The sequence below is a fragment of the Terrapene carolina genome, unplaced genomic scaffold, assembly GCF_002925995.2.
Source record: "Terrapene carolina triunguis isolate 2854851 unplaced genomic scaffold, T_m_triunguis-2.0 Scaffold706, whole genome shotgun sequence".
NCBI lineage: Eukaryota > Metazoa > Chordata > Testudines > Emydidae > Terrapene > Terrapene triunguis.
Window position 1 is genome coordinate 2,163,000 of NW_020665057.1, and position 27,306 is coordinate 2,190,305.

The 27,306-nt window shown below is 42.3% G+C and overlaps 1 protein-coding gene across 1 annotated transcript in view; it reads right to left on the reverse strand.

The window, feature by feature from the left end:
* The window catches only part of TACR3 (tachykinin receptor 3), a 64,370-nt gene that overhangs the window by 8,138 nt on the left and 28,926 nt on the right, over positions 1-27,306 (reverse strand). The window contains exons 2-3 of the mRNA XM_024203375.1: positions 22,260-22,448; positions 21,207-21,357 (exon numbers count right to left, since the gene is read on the reverse strand). Coding sequence (XP_024059143.1) covers positions 21,207-21,357; positions 22,260-22,448 — 340 coding nt within the window. The remainder of the gene's footprint in view (positions 1-21,206; positions 21,358-22,259; positions 22,449-27,306) is intronic.

Here is a 27,306-nt window from a genome sequence, read left to right on the forward strand (position 1 = left end):
CACACACACACACACACACACACACACACACACACACACACACACACACACAGGAGTATAATGCTTTTAGTGACAGCTGGTTGGTACCGATGACTATATTAAGTTCTTGGAGTGTTTTCAAGGCACCAGTAAGTATGTGTTTCTTCCCTTAAATATGTCTCGTTCCATCCTTCTGCCTATCTCTTTTTAGGGATAAGGAGAAGGGAAAATACAGCAGCAAAATGCAGGTTCTTTTCTCTGTCCTCCTACTGTTATTCTCATTTCCTCTTTTCACTATCCCTTCCTCTCCTTCCATTGCTACTTCCTTCCCCCAATCCTCAAGTCATTACCATCAGTGACCAACTCCCAGTGATTGGTGTCTCTTCTCCCATTTCCCCCATTGCTTGCTAACACTTGCCTCTTCATACTCCTAACCCTTGGCTTGAACCTTCCCTTCTCTTCACTAAAGCTAGATTGTGGCTTTGCCACAGGCCCTCAGAAAGGGGCGGCAGTTAGTTGCATTGCTCCAGGGCAGACTGGAAGCCAGATAGTTATTCAGAGAGTCACAGTCTGGTTCCTGGTTCCTTCCTCCCTTCCCCCTCTTTAGGGGGAAATAGATTACTTCCACTCACATGCTGGCTGAGCTGCCTTGGCAGGCATGTTTGAGAGGGTGAAGCCAAGGCTCTGCCCATCCCCCGCCCCTGGCTACCACGTGCTATGCTCTGGGTAGCAAGCCAAAGAAAAAAGGGGGTGTCGTTACACCCCTTTCTGTCATGCACTGTGCATGTAGGATGGACCACAATCTGACCCTTTTTAGATAATTAGCATTTGAGGCCATAATCATTACTCTACTGATGTCAATAGACTTATGCCACAGATGAGATGGTGCTTGAGAAGTCAAACACTGTTGGACATAATAAGGTTTACCATGACTTACTTCCCTCACAATCATTCCTTTATTAGTCCACTGGCCACTTAGTGTTGGTTACATCCAAAATATCAATACAAGCCTATACATCCTTATATTCTGTACCCTAGCAACAATACAGTCATAAGTATTGGCTGAAATAACTACAACAGGTTCAGGCCTAGGTGACACCATCATATCATGGTGTACTCCAGAGGGGTAAGGAAAAGCTCTGCTGAAAAACCCCTAGAAAACTTTTCTTTTTATACACTGTAACAAACAAGTGATAGCATTGCTGGTTATTGGACCTACACTAAAGTTAGCGGAAGCAGTTTAGGGCTGCATTCTGCTTTCTTCAAGGTTTTTTACCTTATCACACATAGCCTATTTTTACCCAGCTACTGGACTGAGCATTTCTTTTCAAAACAAACTTATGTACCTAATTATTTTACCAACCCTAGTACCTAATATACCATGTTTTCTGTATTTCTATGGCTCAGCCCAAACCTTAAATAACACTGGTATTTCCAGGACCACTACAAGTTTAACACAAACAATCCCTCTGTCTCATGAGCTCATTCTTTTGGTCACATAGTTTGGGCTAATCAGTCATGTCAGAATCCAAACTCAGTTTAAAATGTATAATTCACTCAGAGGTAGTGTGCGCCTATATTCCTATAAACACTGAGACTTTTCACATAATTTTCACAAACTTAGTGATTTAGTTAACTTTTTAGTCTATATCAACAATGCTTTCATGATAATAGTAATGTACGCAGGATGGGAACAGTAAAGAATCACAAGGTTTGAAAGCATAGATAGTCTTTCAATCAGATAAGACAGGTGCCAATTTCGGCACTTCATAAATTGTTTTGTTCTTCTGATTTATAAGCCACTTTCTGCCAGTTTTTTAAATATCTACCTCTACATTCCATTTGAATAACCCAAAAATAAAAGTTCGTGATCAATTTTTTTGTTATTTAAATAGGAAAGTTAAAAAAGATAGGATCTTCATGTAGACTGGTTTCACCATCAGCTATGCAACACTTCTGTTTCTTAGCTTCATAAATTTGCAATAATCTCTTACAAATTGTGTTCTTTTTTACAAAATAAAAGCCATTCTGACATTTTTAGAAACAGATTTGGCTCCCTGGCATTGTTATACTGCACTTCACTGATGTTGTCTGGTCCTCTGGACTTTTATTAAAGCTAGTAATATCTCTGAGTTTTGCCAAAAGAAAATTATCCAGTCTGACTCTTTATGAAGTTCTATCAAATAGAAAATGCACATAGAATTTCCTCCAGTCTTGAAAATTTGCTGTTGGATTTTGCTTAAATGTCACAAACTTGGATTAATCCACAATATAAAGAGGGGGAACTCCAAATGGGCCTCCTGGAGTGGCAATGAGTAAGAAAAAAGCAGAAGGAATCAGAAACTAGAGATGTGAAATGTCTATTAGGAAATCTAGTCCATCCCCTGCCAATGCAGGATTGTAGAGTATTCAGAGCTTTTCCTGTTTTTAAATGACTTAAGTGGGAACTGTGTGATGCTCAACTAAGGTGGCTGCTTCTTGATTTAGATCCATTAGACTTGGCTACCTTTTAAATTAAAAATTAAATAGTAATCTTTCTACCACTAAACTTCATATTTAACCCTTCATTATGGGCCAGATGAGTCTCTCTAAGTCAATGAGGGTGCATTGTGTGAAAGTGAATGTAGGATTTGGCCTTGGATCATTATGTCCTCCTTCAAATACTTGAAATAGAAAGTTCAACAGATAAGTTAACTGGAAGCAAGAGGCCAAAACATTCTTCTACATCACCGAAGAGGAAATCACGTTTACCCAGTTCACAGAATTTATACTTGCTATTTCACAGATGGCAAAAGGTTACTGTTCCTGAGGAAAAAAAGTTACACTTGAATAGTATTTCACTCCTTGGCTGAAATTAAATCAGAAATCATTAGAGCAGTGGAAGAAATGCAGAGGCTTTCAGTGTAGCAATTTTGGAGGAGAGTGCAGGGTTTGTGACCTGGAAGATGGACTTAATTCAACAAAATTGCTCAGATTTAGAAGATCAAGGAGCTCAAAGAGGAGGGAACATCCTCCATTTTTATGAGTTACCAGAGAAAATAGGGGGAGAAGACCTTATAGCGTTTATCTAATCATACCTAAATGCCAAGTTTTGAATGGCTCAGCAGAGTTGTGTGCTGGGGGGGTAGGGGAGGGGAGAAGGCACAACAAGTCAATTTTTTCCCAGTGCACCCATGTAGGAATCATCCATAATTTTGCTAGTAGGACAGAGGAGAACTAGAAGGTGAACTCTATCATTGCTGATAGTGCTAATCAGGTCACAAGGATCATGTCTAAGGGTATGTCTACACTGCAATCACAGGCTGTGATCACAGCTCTTTTAGACATACCCAAGCTAGATTTAATCTAGGGCAATGAAGCCGTGACAGCATGGGCTTCAGCACAGGCTAGCCCAAGGGTGGCCAACCTGAGCCTGAGAAGGAGACAGAATTTACCAATTTACATTGCCAAAGAGCCACAGTAATACGTCAGCAGCCCCCCATCAGCTCCCCGCCCCCTGCTTCCAGCGCCTCACACCCACCAGCAGCCCCACCGGTCAGCGCCTCCCACTCCCTCCCTGCACTTCCCAATCAGCTGTTTCATGGCATGCAGGAGGCTCTGGGAGGGGTAGGGGTAGGAGCGAGGACATGGCAGGCTCAGGGGAGGGAGTGGGAAGGGGTGGAGTGAGGGCAGGGCCTGTGGCAGAGCCAGGGGTTGAGCAGTGAGCACCCCCCGGCACATTGGAAAGTTGACGCCTGTAGCTCCAGGCCCGGAGTCGGTGCCTATACAAGGAGCCGCATATTAACTTCTGAAGATCTGCATGTGGTTCCGGAGCCATAGGTTGGCCACCCCTGGACTAGCCACCGGAGAGGCTTGTACAGGCCACACGTAATTCTGTGCTGCCACAGCTTCACTACTTCAGTACCTGAGCCAGCTAGATTAAAGCTAGCTCGGGTGTGTCTACATGACCTGCAATCCCATTACCAAGCCCTGGCAAAAAAGCACAGCAAGAGGGGGAGAACAGCTTATTCACTCTTCAGTCAACTCCCACAGTGCCCACTGTAGGCTCATAATACCCCTGCCTGCCATCACGAGGGCGCATGAGGTGCTATACTTCCTGCAATGTTCCACAGCTATAAAAGCCATAATTTTGGTCTACACTGTTAAAATGACCTTGATCACACTTCTTTTCTTTTCTTTTTTTTACATTTTTGGTTTGTTGTTGTGATTCTAAATGTTGTACTCTACCTAGGTTGAAATTCATTCCTGTGCAATGGGCCACCACGGGGCCTGTTCTCCACTTAAGCTCTCAGGATCGGACTTCAGTGGGACTTAAAAATGGTGCATGAGCCTTGGGCTGGCCCTTGGCACAGGCAGGAACTTCACCTCTTGTCATAAACATACAGCTAAGGGTAGCATAAAATTCCTCCTTACCCTGTAAAGGGTTAATCCCTCCTTTACCTGTAAAGGGTTAAGAAGCTCAAATAACCTGGTTGGCACCTGACCAAAAGGACCAATAAGGGGAGAAGATACTTTCAAATCTGTGGGGGAAGGTTTTTGTTTTGTGTTCCTTTGTGTTCTCTCCGGGTCAGCGAGGAACCAGGGCAGGGAAAATACATCTCCCTAAGCCATATCTGAACTAAGCATCTAGTATTACAGAACTAGTAAGTAATAGCAAGGAAATGCATTAGATTATCTTTTGTTTTAGCTTGTGAATTTTCCCTGTGCTAAGAGGGAGGTTCATCCCTGTTTTTGTAACTTTAAAGTTTTGCCTAGAGGAGAAATCCTCTGTGTTTTGAATCTGATTACCCTGTAAATTGCCTTCCATCCTGATTTTATAGAGGTGCTTCTTTTACTTTTTCTTTATAATAAAGTTCTGTTTTTTAAGAATCTGATTGGGTTTTTAGTGTCCTAAAAACCCAAGGGTCTGGTCTGTGCTCACCTTGGTCACTCTCAAGCCTTCCCAGGAAAGGGGGTGAAGGGACTTGGCATATTTTGGGGAAACAGGAACTCCAAGTGGTTCTTTTCCTGAATCTTTGTCTAACTCAGTTGGTGGTGGCAGCAGTACTCATCCAAGGACAAGGAAGGATTTGTGCCTTGGGGAAGTTTTTAACTTAAGCTGGTAGAAATAAGCTCAGGGGGTCTTTCATGCGGGTCCCCACATCTGTACCCCAGAGTTCAGAGTCGGGAGGGAACCCTGACACCTCTAGAGAACACTGATTGGCACAAATGGAAATAAATGTGAAGAGATAGGTAACTCAATCAATCTAGGGCATGCAGATAAGCAGTAAGCACATTTTAGCTCTAGAAATGGGAATCTCATCATGCGACCTCTAACAATGGGAAGTACTCCCTTAGAATTAAAAGTAGCCTGTATAGCTTGGTACCCCTGGAGACCTGCAGGCACTATGGCTGGGGAGTGGCCATAAAGGTCTTCTTCATTTATTCACTAAATTGAATTAAGTGCTTGCTTTTAGAAGTAAGCCCTTTTCCTGGTAAAGTTATACAATAACAAACCACTTAAGATAATTACTGTGTTTCTTTATCATTTATTATATGAAAATGTCATGGAAAAAAAGTGCTAAATATTTAATAAAAGAGCTACTTTCCCCCCCTATCCTTCTGATGTGAACAAAACTGTGTTGCCTGAAGATAAAGGCAGCACTTGCCTCTAGCAGCGGTTTTTCAAAATACATGGCTTGAAGCAGCTTGCAAAGCAGTTAGACCTATTCTTTTATTTCCACCATAATTGTGCATTTGCAAAGGTAGTAACATTTTTTCTTCAGAAGGTTGAAGCAAAGGGGTTTATTACTGCAGAGACAAAAACAAAACAAAAACACTCCCATAAAGCATGTGTTCGGTATTGCATTTAAATTGAGTTAGAAGCAAATTAATGTCAATGATGTCGGAGTTTTACTTATTGTATTGAAGTGCTCGTCTTCTTATTCTTATTCTTATTCAGTAAGGGACTGTACAATAGTATCAATTTGTTAGGTATAATAGATTTGCACCCAAAGTGTGGAACAGCACCTCTGAGGACACTTTGGGAATGACCATTGCCACAACCTTTAACAGGATACATCATGTGTTTCAATTGTGCCTGCCCAGCTTTGCTGGCTAGTGTGGCAATAGCATAATAGTCCTTTCAGCACCCGGTGTTTCCCTTTGCCAAAGGAGTTTCTAGTGTCACTGCTGGCTGTGATGGGGTGTTCACCCCACACTTGCCTGGAAAGGGTTAATGTGGAGTGAGAATGGGGCTAGTTAACCCTATGGACCACAGGTGGGGGGGACTCTGGTGGTTAGGTAATCCCCTGACGGGATGAGAGAGCTCAGCTGAAGAAGACCACGCTGGGCTGGGGTTATAAAGGCAGGAATTTGGAAGGAGGGGGGAAGGGCTGCTGGGAAAGTTTGTCACTCTCTGGGACAAGGAAGGTGTAGGGCTACAGAGGCAGGTAACCAATGGTTACTCCCTGGTGGGGAGGAGGGAGTTTGGGCTGGGAAACCCAGAGAAGTGCCAAGAGTTGGGAGGTACGGAAGATGCTCAGGGAAAGGCAGCAAGGTTCAGGAAGGAACAGACCATGGCTGCTGAATAGAGGGTCCCTGAATTGAAATCCAGAGTAGATGGTGGGCCTGGGACTGGGAAGGCTGCCTGAGATGCCTGGCTAGAAGAGACTTTGACATTACCCCCAGAAGGGAAAACCTGGCTGGACCTGAGAGTCACAAACAGGCAGCAGCAGCTTGTGAAGCAAGAGAAGGGCTGCAGACCCAGAGAGAGAGGCAGAGAGATGGCGTGCAACTGCGGGAAGGGGTGTTAACCTCGTGAAGCTAATCCCCAGAACAGCCAGGAGGTGTCACTATCCTAGTGGTAATTAGAGTACCGCATCACACTGTTGCAAGAGTCCCCAAGTCCTTGCCCACTAATGGCCAGATTTTGCCAACTTGCCAATTTTAGTTAGACTGATTAGTGCCTTACTCCCATATGGCAGTGGAGTATGGTACAAATCAACTTGAAGAAGGGTGGTAGGATCTAGCTCTATGAGGGCCTGATCCAAAGCCTATTGAAGTCAGTGAGAGTCCTTTCTTTGATTTCAGTGGGTATTGGATTTGTCCCAGAAAGCAAATACAACAGCATCTTGGATGGGTGCAGAAAGTGCAACAAACTCAGTTGAGGGATCAGACAAGGCTTATGCAAGGACTGGAATTGTGCCTGGCTTCTGTGAGGTGCACAAAGGAGAAAGTCTGCTTGTAATCTCGCCCCACCTGTGCAGGGCCATGTATGAGCATAATCTAGCCCAGGGATCTCAAACTCAAATCACCACGAGGGCCATATGAGGACTAATACATTGGCCTGAGGGCTGCATCACTAACACCTTTTCATATAAAGGTACAACCCCCCCACTCCTGCCCCCGCCCCCACTCCACCCCTTCCATGAAACCCTTCCCCAAATCCCTGCCCCTGCCATGCCTCTTCTCCGCCTCCTCCCCTGAGCACGCGGCTTCCCGCTCCTCCCCCCTCCCTCCTGGAAAGCGCTAAGCGCTGCCAAACAGCTGTTTGGTGGCAGGAAGCGCCTGGAGATAGGCAGAGGAGAGGGGATGCGGCACACTGGGGGGCGGTGGGTGAAGGGAGGTTGGTGGCCGCAGGAAATAACTCCGGGGGGGTGCAGGGAGCTTGGCGGGCTGCAGTAAATAACTCCGCGGGCCGCATATGGCACGTTGGCCGCGTGTTTGAGACCCCTGATCTAGCCCATACTGAGTTTCACTTCATTTCAATGAGCAGTTCCATTTTCACACATGGCTTATCAATCACAGACTTGGGCCAGTTTTGTGCTACACTTTTCAGTTTATTTCTTAGTGTAATAAATACCCAAATATTGACGAGTAGGTATCATTGGTTTTTGTGTAAGAATTTTGACTCTATTGTTAAGAAATGTCTGACTCAATTCAGCAAAACACTTAAGCACATGCTAAAGTCCTATTCTTATAGAGCAATCACTTAAGCCTGTGCTTAAAGTTAAGGTGCTTTACTGAATTGAGGCCTATGTGACTAAACACAATTGATTTAGGATTCACATGTCGAGAAGGGATCAATTATTCTGGCTTTGTCTAATACGTGCTTAAAAATCTGAGATTAAAGTGATTCTATAACGCTTAATTCAATGTCTTTGTTAGAGAGTCTGACTTCAGGTACTGACCAAAAGTTGTTGCCACCTGGTGGCTGTTTGGTGTTCTATATGAAATGAGCTAATGATCTCAGTCTATTTCCCAGTGGACATCCTCAGGCTTGAGTTAGAACTCTTGTCTAATTGAAACCTGCCTGTGTCAGGCATCTCCTTGTAGATGTCTAGCTATCAGTTCACACTCAACATGGCTAAAACACGGCTCTGAATCCCCCATCCTCCCAAGCCCGTACCACTACCTCCTTTCTTAGTCTTTGTGGACAACACCACCATTCTACTTGTCACCTGGGCCCATAATTTGGGTATCATCTTATAACTTGGACTCTCTCTCCAAGGTCCCACATCCAGGCTATGTTAAAGTCTTACAGATTCTTTCTGTATTAACATCTACGATATGACCTTTCCTATCCATCCAAACAGCTAAACTCTTGTCCAAATTCTCAGATACTGCAACATCCTTTTCTCTGGCCATGTCATATGTAGTCTTGCCCTGCTTGTATCCATTCAGAATGCTGCTTGCAAAGATAATTTTCTTAGCCCATTGTTTTGACCATGTCATTGCTCCCTCTTCTCTATTGCATCAAACATAGGCTACTTGTCTTCACTTACAAGGCCCTTCAGGACCTATCACCACTTGACTTGTCATCTCTGATTCAGTATCAAGAGTGTGACTCCTGTCGCCAATAAGACCATCGCCATTGCTCACTTGTAAATCAAACAAGCACTTCCATGTTTTTTCTCCCATGCTGCCCCTCACGCTTGGGAGAAGCGCCACCTAAACATCTGCAAAATTAATTCATTATCCTCCTTAAAACTCTCCAGTGCCATGATGTGTACAAAAAACTTGACAGTGGTTAGGCTGCTGCTGTGCTGGGACCCCTACCTGTCATGCTGACCAGTTTTGTTTCATTGTTTCCTTGTACTCCCCCATCTGTGTTGTCCCTCGTCTTGGACTGTAAGTGCTTTGGAGCAGGGACTATCATTTTGTTCTGTGTTTTTACAGCATCTAGCGTGATGGGATACTGGTCCATGACAAGGTATCCTAGGTGCTGCCATACCGGTACTACTGCTAATTTAGCAGTCTCAGTAGATAGGCTAAAGGCCCTGAAGAAAACCTGAAGCAGAGTTCTGTGCGGCTTGAAAGCATGTGTCTCTCTCTCACCAACAGAAATTGGTCCAATGAAAGATATGATCTCACCCACCTTGTCTCTCTAATATCCTGAGGCCAATATGGCTACAACAATACTGCACAGGCTAAAGGTGACAGTCACATCCTGCGAGCTTGCTCAAACCTTCTGCAGCACAGGAGTACGTAGCTCCCCTCTTACTCATGGTGGTCCTTTCTGCTTAGGAAAACATGGAGGGCTATGTGGGGAAGCGTGTACTGCTTCTTGCTGTGCTGTACCTGTTCTGTGGATAAACAGCAGGCTCCAGGTTTCCAGAAGTGTCAAGTGGTACATTTTAGAAGCCGAAAATTCACACTGATATAGAAAGAATCAACCAAGTGTGACTTCATTTATTTCTGCTGCAGGAAGGCAATAATTATGGATAAATTCTAAAATTAATGACCAAAAAGGTCTATCAGGTGCAAGGGACAGATATATTGGGAGAAAGCAAATGATGTCTGATCGACTGTGAAAACGAGAGGATTAATTTCATCCTTTGAAAAATCTAAGCCTGTACAATCATCCTAAAACATTTTGGTATGGGTATATTAATTTTGGTTTCTTTTAACAAATTCTCACGTTTTATGTTTTTTCCTGGGAAATTACTGAGTGCACAAAGAGCAAAACAGTAAAACCAAAACTATGACGCATAACAATGAACTGCTTTTACAGTGGGTATTAGATCCATTTAAACTTAAAATACAATATGATGGAAAGGATTTAATAACTTATTTGAAACACTTTAAAGGATTATCTCAGAGTAGGAACCATACTGCCTCATGTCATTGTAGGCTTGGGGCCATGTTATCGTTATGAATAGTAAGGTTATTCATGGAACCTCAATAAAGTTCAAATTAATGGAATTCAAGAACACCTGAATAGAGTTGTATATCTTGATACTGTATTTGTGTTTACAGTTCTCATGTTTTTTAATGCCGAAGGGAGCCAGTTGTTGGGCAAAAATAACAGGATATCTGTTTTTTATCATATCTTCACTATCTGGGAATTGTGCTCATGGTAGTTTGTCCCTCAGCCATTAAAAAAGCTTGTGATGAACATAAATAAAAATAAAACAAAGTTCCCTGGGCTGCGGTGTATACCACACACTGGCACTGAAATAGTTAATTGGAGCTGGAACATTCAATGAGGCCACTAGGTTGTACCTGGAGGGTGGGCTCTGCCCAACGAAAGATGAGTCCCAGCTGGTTGTTATAAAGAAAAGAAGCCCAGAGTAGAAAGGGGTGAAGTCAAGTGGGAGCTGTGGGGAGAGAGAGTGCAGGGGAGGGAAAGAACTCTGCAGTCCCTCTCTTGGCAGTCCTGCAGGGTTGAAAAGGAAGCCCAGGGGAAGAGTTAGCCTTGGGATCCTCTCCTGACTAAAGATCTCTGGCAAGAGGCCAGGAGGCAAACAGAGAAGCCATTGGGAGCCCCTGCCCTGAAAGTAGGGTAAACCCTGAGAGGCTGTGGAGCATGAGGAGAATACAAGTATACAGTGGGCCTAGGATGGGGCTGTGTGAAAAGCCTATAGACTGGCTAAGGTAGGAAGAAGCCCAACGAAGAAGCAGGATGGGTCTGAGTAGATGACATTGCTTGCTTATTATAGATTCCCTGGGCTGGAACCCAGTGGAAAGGGAGGGCCTGGGTTCTCCTACAGGCCCACTCAGAAAGGTGGTGTGAAGACACCAGGGGCAAAAGGACTAGTAAGTTTGGAATTGGACTTGGTGTGAGGCTGGTGAACTCTGTTACCTGGGGGAGTGATTATAAGTGACCTAGCTGGAAGGCTGAGTCACAGAATTATAGAAACGCAGGGCTGGAAGGGACCTCAAGAAGTCATCAAGTCCAACCTTCTGTGCTGAGGCAGGACTAAGTAAGCTTAGACCATCCCTGACAGGTATTTGTCTAACCCATTCTTAAAAATCCTGCAATGATGGGGATTTCACAACCCCCGCTTGGAAGCCTATTCCAGAACTTAAATACCCTTATAGTTTATATATTAGGAAAAAGTTTCTAACTTAAATTTCCCTTTCTACTGATGAAGCCCATTACTTCTGCTCTTTTCGATGGACATGGAAAACAATTGATCACCATCCTCTTTATAACAGCTGTTACAATATTTGATGACTGATGAGGTCCCCCCTCAGTCTTCTTTGCTCAAGATTAAACAAGCCTATTTGTTTAACCTTTCCTTATGCCAAGTTTTCTAAACTTTTATAATTTTTGTTCTCTCTCTCCAATGTGTCCACATCTGTCCTAAAGTTTGGAGCCTAAAATCATATACAGTTCTCCAGCTGAGGCCTCACCAGTGCTGAGCAGAACAGGACAATTACCAACCTGGTCTTACATATAACTCTGTCATTAATACATGCCAGACCATTAGGCTTTTCCACAATGGCATCATATTGACTCAAATTCAATTTGTGATCCGCTATAAACCCCAACAGCTTTCCAGCAGTACTCCCACCTAGCCAGTTATTCCCCATTTTGTAGTTGTATATTTGACTTTTTCCTTCATAAGTGAAATACTTTCACTTATCTTTGAATTTCATCTTGTAGAATTCAGACCAATTCTCCAGTTTGTAGAGGTTATTTTGAATTCTAATCCTGTCCTCCAAAGCTTGGTGTCACCTGCAAATTTTATAAACATACTCTCCGTTCCATAATCCAAGTCACTAATGAAGATATTGAATAGTACTGGACCCAGCACTGACCCCTGTGGGACCCCACTAGACATGCCCTCCCAGTTTGACAGTGAAACATTTACAACAATCTTTGAGTACGGTCTTTCACTTAGTTATGCATCCACCTTACAGTAATTTCATTTAGACTACATTTCTCTGGTTTGCTTATGAGAATGTCATGTGGGACTGTGTTAAAAGCCTTACTAAAATCCAGGTATATCACATCTATTTCTTCCCCCTTATCCACAAGCCAGGAACACTTTGGCCCTGCACTAATCGTCGTCTTCTCTTTCAAAGTGTTTGTTGGCAGGGAGAGCCAAATGCGGAGAGCCTGCTATGCCACGACGAGGCAAGCCAGCAGGGAGTACGCTCTTCAAAAGTCCCTGTCCTGCAAACTTTTATTCATGTGAGCATCCTAACCTGCATGAGAAATACCATGGAAATTAATGGGGTGTTTGTAAGTCTGGACTGAATAATGGAAACACAGATGAGATACTTTCTATTGTAAAGATTTTTTTTTTTCAATTTTGATAGAGTAGAACAGACTTACATGAAAGCATGGGAAACAAGAGATTTGTGACAGGATTCAGAAGCATTCACCTGGGTCTGAAAAATAAGGGGTTAATAATTTCCCATGTGCTCCTGGGAGGGGCTGTAAAAGCAGCTGCTTTTCCAGACTCGCATCCATTTGACACTTATGGATTCAGGACATTTGTAGAAGCACTTTCATTACTCGTCTAATCACTATAAAGGATTTATGGATGTTGCACTGAACAGTATAATTTTTACAGGCCTACAATAATCTAAAACGTTTTTCTACTTAAACTTCATGTGTTCATTCCAAGTAACATTTTCTAATGTTAGATCAGAAATTGACAAAATGTTTGTAATTATTAATTATGGATCCAATAGAAGAAAATTTACAGTAGGTTTGGCTCTTTTATAGATAATCTACTGCAGTTAGTGAGGTGTAAATTATTTTAGCCATGGATTATAAAATTGCTTTAATCCAAAAAAGGCTGAAATTCATCCTTGGATGAAAAGAGTATACTTACTAAATTGCTCCTGGAAGGAATACCCAGTTCGCAGTGCCACTGCAGTGACATACAGATACAGGGCAAAACTGCAACCAATCTTCACTTGAAATAGCTTGGTTACTGTGAATATGTTACATCATTGCCACCTACCGTGGTGCTATCCCACCAATTTAATTACCTATGCCTCTCTAGTGTAGACAATGCTTTAAAAGGACAGTTCAAGAGAACTGAATTTGTTTACTTACTCCATGGCTTCTGTGCTCATCCATCCTTGATACTAATTTCACTTACCATAAGTCTGAAATTAATTTTCATTAAGTCCAAAGTTCATTCATCTAGCTTCATTACCCAAGCCACCTGTCCCACTTGTTCACATTTAGTGAATGAGGCATTGAAGTTTAATGGCCTAATTAATCCCATAATTAATTTTGATGGATGTAATAGGTGGCAGCGTGAACTGCCATAACAGCCTCAGGTTTTGAGATATGCTTTCTGTCAACACATCTGAACAAATTCTATTGTCCACTTTATGCTATGTCCATTTTGTAGTTTCTTGTCTTGTAGCTATGTCTTCTGTTCTTACCAACTCTATTCTTAACAAGTTTTAATATATAGTCACTGACCCTGCTTTCCAGCATGTTGCACATCTATGATGTAATACCATTGCTTTATTTGACTTAGATGGTGAGAAGGTTTGAGAATAAGTCTGGCAAATCTTGATAGGGATAATAATATTGTCTCATTAATTGCAGCTTTAACCCTTTGACTTTTTCCTTTTCACACTCTATAGGAAGCTGTTCACATAATGAATACTATTATCTTTCCCTGACACATTTTAATAGCAGGCACATCTATTTATCATCTTTTCTACAGATGGGAAGATTATCTTTTCATGGAAAGATTAGGTGTTACCTTACAGATAAAGAAGCTTTTATTTAGAGAAAACATTTTTAATGTCCTTTTTGGAATAAAAAAGGGCTTGTGTCAATGACATCTGTCTGAGATGCAGCATAGGAGGACAAAGCACCAAAAGTGATTTGACTTGAAGCATTGCTTTCCAAGCAGTATCTTACTTTAAGTTTAAAGAGATAGTGGCAAATGCACAAGATCATGGCATGTGTATGGCTTTGAAGCTTGTCTCGCTCACCAACTTGATAAGTTTATGGAGGGGATGGTTTGATGGGATAATGTGATTTTAGTCAATAGGTCAATAACGTGCCATCTCTGGTAATTAGTAACAATGGTCAATGATGGGATATTAAAAGTTACTACAGAGAACTTTTTCCGGGGGGTCTGGCTGGAGAATCTTGCCCGCATGCTCGGGGTTCAGCTGATCGCCATATTTGGGGTCGGGAAGGAATTTTCCTCCAGGGTAGATTGGCAGAGGCCCTGGAGGTTTTTCACCTTCCTCCGCAGCATGGGGCAGGGGTCGCTTGCTGGAGGATTCTCTGCGACTTGAAGTCTTTAAATCATGATTTGGGGACTTCAACAGCTGAGTCAAGGGAGAGAATTATTCCAGGAGTGGGTGGGTCAGCTTTTGTGGCCTGCATCATGCGGGAGGTCAGACTAGATGATCATAATGGTCCCTTCTGACCTTAAAGTCTATGAGTCTATGAGTTGGTTCGATGAAAGGTATAAGCTCACCCACCTTCTGTCTCTAATATTCTGGGACCAACATGGCTACAACAACACTGCATACAACTTTTGAGGTTGGCAGTTCCAGAAATAAATTCTGGGTATGGTAGTAGCAGATAAAACAGGAATAGCACAGATCAAGGCAGGTGACAGTCACTTGGCCACGAAACTTTGTAATGATGTGCTGGAAACACATAATTTAATGTACTTCCAAGAAGAAAATAATTTCTGTCCCCAGTCTACTTAGACAAACTTGAATGGCATATGGAATGGCTCTTAACTGGAGGCAGGATCTAAAGCTTTCAGAGGAAAAAAAATACTAAGAATGCCTGCCACCTAGTTTAAATAGTATGTAAATTATTCTGAAAACAGAAACAGTAGCTTAATGAAGGGAAAGGGTCCTCCTCTGATCAAAAATTGTGAGCATGAAAAAAAAAAGTTATTTAAAGGTTGCCAGTGATGAGAATTCTAACACTGAAGTAAAAAGTATAAGAATTTAAGCATGTGAAAACTCTTGTTAGACTACTGTCTAATGTCAGACAGTAGCACCCCACTTCTCTTTAGTATTTTGTGTATTTCATACAGGATAGAGTGAATGTGTATTACCAATGGATTCTCTGCAGTGCTATACAATAGCATCGTATAATGCTGTATACACAAGCCTGTGACCTTGACACGGTGTCTGGACGTGGCATCGTGTCTTTAGTCTGTGTGTGCTGATAACTTGGACAACCTGCTCTTCCTGTATGGGTTGTGTGGAACGTCAGAGAAAACCCAAGAATATTTCCTGAGGATTCATTTGTTGAGCTATATTCATAAATAGCTTCTCATTCATGAATTTGTTAAGGATCACAATCTTAATATTCTAGTTGTGATGGAAAGAGGGCTTAATTCTATATGTAAGGTGAGTCTAGCAGAATTCTGTCTGGTAACATTTGGAGAGTGGAGAAGTGGCTATTTCTTAGTGTGCTTTATTGACATTTTTAAAATTTATACTCAATATTGTTTTGAGCACACTACTGTAAAGTGTTTGCTTAGGGATGTCTTAATCTAAGGTTGTGTTGAGCCTCTAGAGAGTCACTTGAAAAAAAATATTTAAAATGTCTTGTTTACCTACCATAACTTGTCACTCTTTTATTCTGGGTGAGTTTTCCAATTTTCACCTCAGTATTCTAACCCTGCCTCAGAAACAAGTAATTCTGTCTTCTTTTTATATTTGGCTTCCCACAGTGTGTGGCTTCTCAAATTCACATCAAAGATCAGAATCTTGACTTTATTAAATCCAAACAATCAACAAACTATTTGGAGTATCTTTTTGTCTTAGATATCTATATTCTTGTATTCTGGGCTTCCTTATCTCACGCATAGTATGTTAATCCATCAAATAGAGAGGGCTCATCTTAGTGCTTATGGCATCTTTCCTCTTTTAACCACTATTTCAATATCTAGCTTTCCAAATTTGTTCACATAATGGACGCTACTGCGCCTGCGTGCTTACCAATTTATTTCCTGGGATACTATGACACAGTGGGAAACGTTATATGTACTTCCAGGTTCATAGGACCACAAACACTTAAACATTTTGGGCACAGGCCATGTCTGGCTTTTATTTATACTGCAATGAAGAAGGAAGTTGAGTTGAGGCTGCATGTTGACAGCGTCAAGAGAAGACAGAATGTGGACAGAGTCAAGTGTTGGAGTCATGAAAATTGTCAAAAAACACACACACAGTGGAGTATTGTTAGCATAAAATTAATAGGTAAAGATAAAGTTAGAGAAAAGATGAAAAATGCAGAGGGTTGAAGAATAGAATTTCCTATTCTTGGTCTAATCATTGGCCCAAGACTCTTACTTCATCTTATCAAAACAATCTTTGTCACAAAAATGTTGTGCCAGAATTGTATTATGATCATCTCTCACAGAATAGATAGAAGCAAGCTATTACTTTGACCTTTACAGTATATGTTGGCTATTCCCTTTTTACAGTCTCTGTAAAGTTAGAAGGGGAATTGGAATTGATGAACAAATAAAATAAAGAACACTGTAGTGGTTGAAAAGCTAGGGATGAATGTGCATTTTAATGCTAGGGTGATTTTGACACTAACACTTAATAGTTCCCCATATTTATACACTTATTCAAAGTTTCTCATCTACAGACAATTGGGCATAGAAATTGTTTCCTCATGAAAATGATTATAGAATGAAAGTACAGCTGAGAAATATGAGTCAATTCTCATGGCAAAGATTTTAATAAGAAGGAAAAATATCTCCCAAGCCTCAGTCTTGTTCTTGTTCTAAAGTTCAGATTGGTGTTGGGTAAACCTCAAAGAGGTTGGCCACTGAATTAGATTCGGGAAGCATCCAAAAGTTCAAATGTATATGTAGCGGTATCCTGCAGACCTGTATATGTTAGCAAAAAAATCTCTCACCCCATTTCCATTAATTTCTGGTCTTGGCTTGACCAGAAATAATGCAACAATAGCTTCTGTTGGGATATTTCTGTCCTTTCCTCCTAGCCCTGGCTGAAACAGGAAGCTGAGAGATTCACAAATGGAGAGTGGGGGGGAATCCAAGACAAAAATCAGTTCCTAATATCAGGGCAGGGCTTAGTTCAAGTTTTGAGCATATACTGGGGCAGGTGCTGCTGCAGCTGGGGGGCATGGGGGGGGGCAAGACCACTGGTCTACAGGTTAATCTGGAGCATCATGTGGGTGGTGGATCCTCTTCTGTCTCTCTTGGAAACTGATAGTCTCTAAAATTCACCCATATTGTCCTGAACTTTTGAAATGCTGCAAAGCTGGGGGCCTCCAAAATACCAGGAATGGTTTTACTCATCTTTAGATGTAAGGTGATCTTCCTTGAATTCCACATAATTTGGAAGTTACTTTGAGAAGAATGTGGGTGTGTTGCAGTGATGCATATAGACAGAAATTGGGAATGTCTTCAAAGCTGTTGATAACTTGATATGTTGTTTAGGTGTTAACAACTTTCTTTGCAAACTTCTAATGACTTCTTTATGAACAAAGCTGTTCATTAACTGTTAGCATTTTATATGCTTTTCCATTCCCAATAATCTGTACCTCACTGCATAATGTCAAACTCCCCTAGTGCTGTTGTATATTTACCCTTCATAATAAAATGCAATCAGCGCAGGCCCTCCATGTGTTTAGGTAACTAGCCAAGTTTCTCTTCATTTGAATAAAGGCAGAGCTGTAGCTTTTTTTTATTGAGTTTTGCAGGAAGAACAAATAAGAACCTAATTTGCAGCCTGATCTATTACTTTGACTTTTTGAGTGACAATTACAAATTCATCTTTCCAAATACCAGTGGCCTCACAAATCTTACTTGAGACCTCAACAGTGTAACTGAAGAGCTGTCTAAGGGCTCCACTAATAACACTGCTGATGCAGTTACTTTACGTCCCATGCACTATTAATCCTCTGATTGTACATTTCCAAAGCATGAATTCCAGTACATGCCCATTGTAGGCAGAGAGATAATATGGAGAGGTATAATGAAAACAGGGGCTTGCCATCATGTTGAAAAGCCTTTAATTAATGAGGCATTTCTTGTCTCTTGTGTACATTTAAAGTCCTAAATGGCCATTGTTTTAAAGGATTGAACGGATTTAGTTGGACTATTAGCAACACAAAGTAAATGCCAGCTACTCTCTTCAAAGCCTTCTAGCGTTCAACATAAATTGTTCATTTCATTTAGCCACTACTATCAAATGTGCTGAATTTCTTTGATAAAGGGGGAAGGCTTGGCTCCCCTAGTTCAGGAGCTTGTTTCCTGAATGTTTACTTCCAAACTCCCTTTTGCAAACTGCATTCGTTACACACAGTCATTTCTCAGTTTATCTTCACTGTCAAACCCTTGGCACCATTCATGGTTTCTTTTTCTGACCTAATGAGGAGGTATAGGTAATAAGCCCAATAATTGCCCACTAAAGAGTTTCCACTGCTAGGGTTTTGTAATAAAGTTCATTTTGTAAACATAGGAAACCTGTTTTTGGATGGGTGATATTATGAATGGCAGATTCATTCCCGCTCCTATGGGAGATAAGGACCCTGTTAAAGATCTAAATAGAGCACTATGGAAATGCTTTTTATATTCCTTGAAATGAATCTAAAGCATTTAGCTTCATGGGGGAAAATATAATTAAGTACATTTTCCAGATTTCCTTGATAATTGCATGTCAGTTTTCACTTAGTTTAAAATTACCACACCTTCCCCCCCCCCCCCCCCCCCGCTCCCACCCACAAGAATAGAGTTAAGGCAATAACTGGTAAGAGACTCTGTTAAAAGATGGTTGCTTGAGCAGGGCCTAACAATTGCTTCTTTAAGAGATGCTGGCACTTTGCCCTCCAGAAAGGAGCTGTTCAAAGTCCTTTCCAATGTTCTCCACACTGGATTTTACTAGTTATTAAGGACATGGGTCCAACTTGCAGATGGTAGCCTAAACTTCCTTAAGCATCCAGGACTTGGGTGAGTGAAACTGGTTGCAACTATACAAAGAAGACATTGCATTAGTCCGTCTGTAGGGTGACTATATTTCCCAAAGGGAAAACAGGACACCAAGTATTGCTAGCCTGAGCCTTCCCCCCTCCCCCCAGGTGGGGCTGGCCCAAGCCACTTACCTGGGGCCCTTCCCACCCCCTGCCCTGAGTGGTGTTGGGCCTGGCATTGCCTCTCGCCCCCTGGCATGTTCCTCTGCACCCCACTTTTTGACAAAAGTGGGAATTTGTCCCATTTGCTCTTGCCAATTGATCAAGCTGACAAGAGCAAACAGGACAAATGCCCAGTTTTATCAAAAAGGTTGGGAGGCCTGGGATAGGGCTTAAAAAAGGGACTGTCCTGGCCAAAAAGGGATGTATGATCACCCTATCCCCTGAGGCACAGCTGTGCTACCAATACATGAATTTAAAGAGGAACTCAGGGCTATATGATGTATCCTGGGCTCAGAAACACCCTTGGGAGCCTTGACCTCTCCCTTCCTAGGTCCTCTATTCTAAGAGTGTGATCACTTGTATTGTCTGGGAGAACCTCCTTCTATGTTCCTTTATATGTTTTTGAAACAACTGAAGCACCAAAGAATCCATCCTATGGTTTAATGCATATTGCATTGGACTTTGGGAGTTTCCCCCCCCGCTATTGTGGAGTGGTAGCAAGCCAGAGTTTTATATGTAGATGGCCAGCAAGTATGGATGGGTTTAATTAAGGCTGATAGTTATTGACATTAACATGATTTTTGTATTTCAAGGTCACGGCTGTCTAAGACACAACACTGTAACACTAGTAGCAAGCAGAATTTGGTGGTGTCCTCCTACATGAATTTTAATTGTAATGCAGAGCTGGTGGGAGAGTTGGAATAACTGATTCACGAGTATTTCACAAAGTGTTCTGTTCAGTTTGTTATGACTCACGGGATTATGTTCATTATTCACAAATGTTGGGATAACTTTGGGATGACCAGTCAGACTAATTGAGTATGTGCTCACCAAAGCAAGTTAGGGTTCCATCATTGGGCCCAATCTTTTCAAATCCATTTTAAAGAATTTTAGCACAAATAATTCTTTATCTGAAAATGAATAACAGAAGGGCTTATTTATTCGGTTACTATCCTACTTAGAATGTTCTGTCGTCCATTTAAGAAGCAGAAACAATACAACCTGATACATGTGACCAATTGCACAACTACTGAGAGAATTGTCAAAGTAAATGGTTCACTAACAACATATAAGCTGAAATATTGATTATACAAATACACCTCTATCCCGATATAACGCGACCTAATATAACACGAATTCTGACATAACGCGGCAAAGCAGTGCTCCGGGGGGGGGGGGGGAGGCATGTGCACTCCAGCGGATCAAAGCAAGTTCGATATAACACAGTTTCACCTATAACGCGGTAAGATTTTTTGGCTCCCGAGGACAGCGTTATATCGAGGTAGAGGTGTAATTACAACTAATGAAATACATTGAAAAAATAATTGAAAGGATCAGTTTGTTGATTCTCACTATAAAAGGTGCTAATTTCTAATGTATAGCCTTCATTCGATGAATAGGTAAAGCAGCTCTTATCTGTGTACTGAAATACGCCAGATCGAAAACCTATTAAGTCATAGAAAGATTATCATTGACTTCCACTGGCTTTGGATCAGGCCAATAAAGAGCTACTGTTCAGAGAACAGACAAAGTTGAACCCAAAGTTCCAGGATCATCACTTTAGTTCTGTTAATAAGGCGGTCCTTCTGTTTCACATCTCAAGGACACAATTGTATGCCTGACTAAATGTTACTCAGAGCCCCCTAGAATTGGAGTAAAGAGTTAAAATCCAAACATTTACATCATTTGTTTGAACAACAACCACACTGGAAAAAAAAAACCCTGTCAAAATCAATTGCGATTTTAATTGAGAGTTCTTTTATAACTGTCTCAAATGCCATTCTGTCTGAAATAAAACACTTCCAATACTTTACAACATAATTGCTAGTGATTTCAGCAGGAAAAAAATCAATATAAATGTACTTAGCAAGGTTTAATGGAACAGTACCTTTCTCTTAGCTTTGAGCTGCTCGTGGTATTTGTCAGATGTGTCACCTGGAATCTCTCCTCCCCAAAGGGTAATTCCAACTATGGTATAAGTGATACCCATGACAAGCAGTGGAAAGCAATACACTAATACAATCACAATGACATGATACCTGCAATAAAAGAGAATTGAACTGATAAATGCTTTGAGAGGCACTATTCAGATAGAATTTTCTGAATGTTTGAGAAATAAACAAGACATTTTCTCTACCTAAAGGATCAGCGTCTCAGATGGTGCCTATTTACACCAGCTGGGGATTTGGCCCAGTATTTTTTTTTTTACTGTCAGTCATGAAAGTCTTAAGTAAACTGCATTAAAAGCAGACAGAAAACTGTTTAAGATCTGAATTCATTATTAAAACCTATAGTTCAGATTCTGAACGCATACTGCTATTAATCAGGAGTTACTCATTGAAATCAGTGAAGTTACAACACTGTAAAATAGTGTTACCGAGACCAGTTTTCTGGGTAGCCAAATATTGCACAATAAAGTACTGTACCCATAAACAACTTTTTAAATCAAAATATTTGAAAAACTGGCATCTTCAACTATTGATATCAGAGTACAGACTTTGTCATTCACCCTGCAGTGCATGGGGATACCTCCAAAACTTATGTAATGTAAGTCCTAGTTTTTGTGGCAGTGTAGTGAACTGCTATTGAAGAGCAAACACAGAATTTTAACTTTGGTCTTGACAGGTAAATGGAAAGAAGATCTCCTTCCATATAAATTTGTCACTCATAAGTAATGCACCATCCCAAACTCATGCAGATTAATGGCTAGGTCCTTAGGTGGTGTAAATCAGTGTAGCTCCATTGTCTTCTGTAGCGCTATGTTAATTTACACCAGATGAGGATATGGCTGAAAATCTCTGTAACCCACATTGTGAGTATGGGATAGGTACAGGGCTTGGTTTCTTGGCCTGCAAGTTATTCTTGCCGTCCCTCTGCAAAATTAAAATAAGCCTGCAGTTTAGATCTAGCCATGCCTGAGTTTAAAAGCAGAAAAGCTTACGTAAAGTGCTGTTTTGGACCACCTGGCCATGCTACATAGCAAAGAGTTCTTCCAGGCATCACTTTGGTTATGGAGTAGAGGCACTGGGGAAATGCAAGCAGGAAAGCCAAAATCCATATACCGCCAATGACCACCTTCGTTACAGTTGCAGACAGTCTGGGCTTCAGGGGATCGATAATGGCCATGTATCTGTACAAAAAACAAACAAAAATCCTTCATGTGAGAAATCTTCAGTGATGACTGTGTTCCTGTATCAAACCAGCTTGTGCAAAGGAGTGAAAAGAAGATAGTTATTTTCTTGTCTTGGGAAGGCCCAATGGCATTATATTCCTCAAATGATCAGTGATATGACCCAGCTCCCATTAAAGTCAGTGGGAGGTGTTGTTTCCCACCTCCCCCATTTGCTTGAATGGAAGTTGGTTCAGGGTCTTACTGTATGTCTACACTGCAATTAACCCCCCCGGCTGGCCTGTGCCAGCGGACTCAGGCTTGCAGGGCTTGGGCTAAGGGGTTATTTAATTGCAGTGTAGACATTTGGGCCAGGGCTGGAGCCCAGGCTCTAGGACCCTGTGAGGTAGGAGGGTCCCAGAGCTTGGGCTGCAGCCCGAGCCCAAAAGTTGACACTGCAATTAAATAGCCATGTAGCCTGAATCAGCTGGCATGGGCCAGTCATGCGTGTCTAATTGCAGTATAGACATACACTACGTTCTGTAACTAAGAATGAGGTTGGGGGAGAACCACTAAGCTAAAACCATGGCAAAGAAGATGGTTTTTTGTTTTTGTTTTTTTAATCTCCAGCTAAAGGGAATAAGGAATGTTGTTAAAATGAACATTTTATGTTCCAAATACTTTAACAGTTTTCCCTACTTTTCTGTATCTATGTAGCGAGGCGGTGGGATACCCCACAGCCCCGCTGAGGGCCGAACCTCCCCTAACACCAACGTAGGCGGAGCCACCGGGTCCGGCGCCCGCCCCTCAGAGGTCACGGCGCCGACCCGGAAGTATAAAAGCCCACCTGCAGAGCTCAGTGGAGAACAAGCCGGCGGAGAGAGCAGACGTCTGTGGCCGAGCTCCCGCTTGGGAGACAGCAGCAGGCCGCGACCGGCCTGCTGACTCACCAGGCCAGCGGAGCCTACCCCTCGCCCGGTATCCTGAGGAGGACTAGCCAAGCCTGCCCCTTTCCTGCTATCCCGAGGAGGAGCCGAGTGTACCCTTCGCTACCTACCCGGAGGAACCGATGCTGGTGGAGAGCACCGAGGACACTAGTACGGCCCAGGTACCCTACGAGGGGGAGTCTGGAAGTAGCCCGGGGGCAGCCGACCCCAGTCTGGCTGCAGCACTGCCAGAGCCGATGTCAGTGTGTTGCGGCCAGGATCCCCACTGACAGCAGCGAGTTTCCACCGCTGCTAGGGCCCCGGGCTGGGACGTAGTGGAGTGGAAGGGCCTGCGTCCCCCCTGCCACCGAACCCGTGGGTGGCAGACTCCCCCTTCCTCCTAGCCTAGAGAGGCTGGGACTTCCTTGCTACAAACCTTGGCTCAGCCCCTGCTTAAGGGCCTGGGTTCCTGACTGACTGTTTGATTGCTGCCCCGCCCTGACCTAGGGCCTGGGCTGCTACAAACCTTGACTCAGCCCGTTTGAGGGCCTGAGCTCCAGACTGCGTGGTTGCTGCCCCGCCCTGATTGAGGGCCCGGGGCTTTTTCTGACCTATTGGCTCAGCCCCTGCTTAGGGGCCTGAGCCCCTAACCGTGTGTTTGCTGTCCCAGACTGCCGCTGGACCAGGACTGACAGCGGACCAGAGTGAAGCGGTGGGATACCCCACAGCCCTGCTGAGGGTCAAACCTCGGCAGAGACTATTACAATCTAGTAAAAGGTTAAAGGGGTTTTAACAGTGTGCCTGCCATGGTACGAAGGCTGAGGACTTTTTATACCAAACCCTAAACCTTATTTTACACTGTTTAATGTTGGACAGTGATTGGGTTATGTTAACACTTTGGCCTGTATATTCCATCTACATTAATACAACCGTGGTCTCACAGAAATACCTGTAGTAATATAACAAACCACATTTGGCTCGTGATCAAGATAGGATGCTTCAGTAATCGTTTGCTGCAAACAACAGATTTGTTGTTAGATTTAAAGTTAATGACCACATTGTAAAAGTTACATTGGTGTCCAAGACCAGTATATGGCTACAGTCTACTTTAGGAGCTGCCCTGTATCTAGAGAAACTGATACATACCCATGCATTTTATTAAGTAGGCATACGTTTCCTTCAGTTTCACGAAATCAGCAATACAAACAAGGCCAGATTGTGACTGGCCCCTGCAAGGTGGGAGGACGGTGAGAGGAACTTTATTTCCTTGTTGCACCCCTGCCCAAACAACACAAAAGATGAAGGCACTAGTAGAAATGTGTGGCTAAGATAGGAAAATGATTGCAACCGCTTGCGATTTTGATAGTGATGCTTGAGGCAGAATAGCATCTATCTGGCTCTCCTGTAACTGTGTTGGCTATACATTTAAGGTGGTACCTCATAGAAAACTATCAAAAAATAGGAAAAGACAGCCCTTCAGTAGTTACAGTCTCTTCAGGAGGACACAGGATAAAGAACATGATGGAAGGCGCAGGGGGGCTGGGGAGAGGGGTGATTTTAAAAAGTGAAAATTAACTTAATCTTTCTGCCTTTTGATCTCTGTCTTGATGGAAAAAGCAAATCAGAACCAGAACCTCCAGTCCACAACTGTATAGTTAATGTGCTTTTACATATCACTGCATAGCTCTGCTTTGATCTCTAAACTGAGTTCCAAATGAACACCTTCTCCACTAAATTCCCTGATCACGCTCCCCCCCCATTTCATTTACCAACACTGGTAAATTAAAAGACTGATTCACAAAGGTTGGTTTTCATTATTAATTAGTATGTTGCAAGGCATGGGCCAACACTGTCTTTTAAAGAAGTATTTCTTTTTTGTGAAAAGCAAAATAGCTCTCAGATTTACTGAGTACGTTTATTTGATTTGACGCTCTAAAGTTTTCAAAGCCTTGAAATGGGAAGCCTGGAACCATGGAGGCTATCAGAGCTTCTAAACTCCCCGCCGTGGAGCTGGGAGCCTGGGAACGCTGGGATGAGCATCCAGGTCTGTGGCTGTGGGGCAACCCTGCCCTGGTTCTGGAATCCCCAGGGCTATGAGGCTCCTGGGCCAGCTGGTTCCCTATGTTGCCTGACTCTTAAGCAGGCAGCCCTGGGATTTTGGAAGCCCTGGAGTCCCTGGCACAGGGCAGTCTGCATAGTAGGGCTGCCCCAGAGCTACAGACCCTCAGAACCCCAGCAGCTGCTGCCTAAAATTGACATTCTTATCTATTCGAGTCAGCAGCTCCTATGATCCCAGGGAGCATATTTTGTTTTAGAAATACCATGTGTCAGTGTTCCTGAAATGAAACTTTTTCGGGTTCATGGGAAATTAAAAAAAAATTTTTTTGTTTCAGTCCAAATCAGAACAAAACCAAGCTTCCAAATTTCCCTGGAACTGGAAATCTGTAGTTTTGGCCAGCTCTCTGATCCCTAATTACTGATGTTTTCTATTGGGTTTCGTAAACTATTGCTTTTTCCCCACCAACAACTGCAGTTGTTGTGTAAATTGCAAATCACAAGTAGACTAACAACACTAAAGGTTATGCTCACTTCCACATAGTATTTATCTGTTATGAAAATATTAAGCATAGCCTCTTAAGGGGAAAAGAAAACTCAGAGGAATATGGATCATTCATCATTAGCTGTTTTTGAACTCTTAAAAAGAAGACATGTCTGTTCAGGTTTCACTGGCTTACCAGTCACAAAGTTAAATACTAAGTCAGCAGCAAATTTATGACTAGGGATTTATTATGGTGTTCTCCTCTCTCTCCTCCAGTGAACAACCCTAGCATCTGCCTACTCATCAGTTTGTTCTTTCTTTCTCTTTCTACCCTATGTACTGTCCCAACCTAATTTTCAGATGTACTGAGTACTAGCAAATCCCACTGAAGTCAGTGAGGGTAGCAGGTGCTCAGTACTTCTCAGAATGAGGCCACTAATAATTTTGCAGTAGTTTCTAGCACTACAAATTACATGAACTACACACACGCAGAGCTGGGGGTGAAACTTACAGACCTCTGTAAAGAGCTCTGACATTTTGACTTAAGGGAAAATCTATGTTAGCTATCAGCAACAGAAGGATTCTTAGATATACACTAAGCTGCAACCAGCCAACAGAGTGCAATGTAGTCACGCAAGTATAAGCCTTGATTCTTCAATTGGCTGTGCGGGGTGGGGTGAGGGGGTGGGGGACACTGCTGTGTCCATGCAGAGGCCAATTTACTTCAGCAGGGCTCCAAGCAACAGGCCTGTTGATATTCAGTGAATATAGAATTGGAGCCATAGAATGTCCAATCTTGCTCCCGCTGAAGTTAAGGGCAAAAAATTCTCACTGACGTCATTTGGTTCCAGATTGGACCTCAAAAGACTTTTGGCACCAGTGGGAACAAGCAGATATTCTGTGCTTCTGAAAAGTCATGCCACAAATGACTAATTCAACAAAAATAAATGGGATGTGTGTGTTTGTGAATCAGAAATGCAAATCAACAGAAAAGATTTAGTGCAAAAAAATTAACTCTATGCTTGTTCATCATAACAGCCAGTTGAAAACTGTTATTATCTCATCCATCATAAACACCAAATCAACACTTGGAAAGTAATTACAAGATAGGATATACATATCTAGAAATGGATATATGTAAATACAGCTAAGAACTGATGACAAGTAAATATGTGTATTCAAAAAAAAAAAATTCAATTAAGTCACCACCTGCAAGAATGACTTGTGAATTATTCATCCTCTGCATTGAGTTCTGAATTTAGATTTCTGATTTTAAGAATCTTTAGGTGGCAGTTAATTCTTAACTTTCATCATTAAACTTTGCTATTTGGGTTGTTGTGACCATATTAGAGCAATCATATGCCTACTGAAAATTTTTCTAGGTATTAGTTTGGACTGACCCAACTCCTATTAA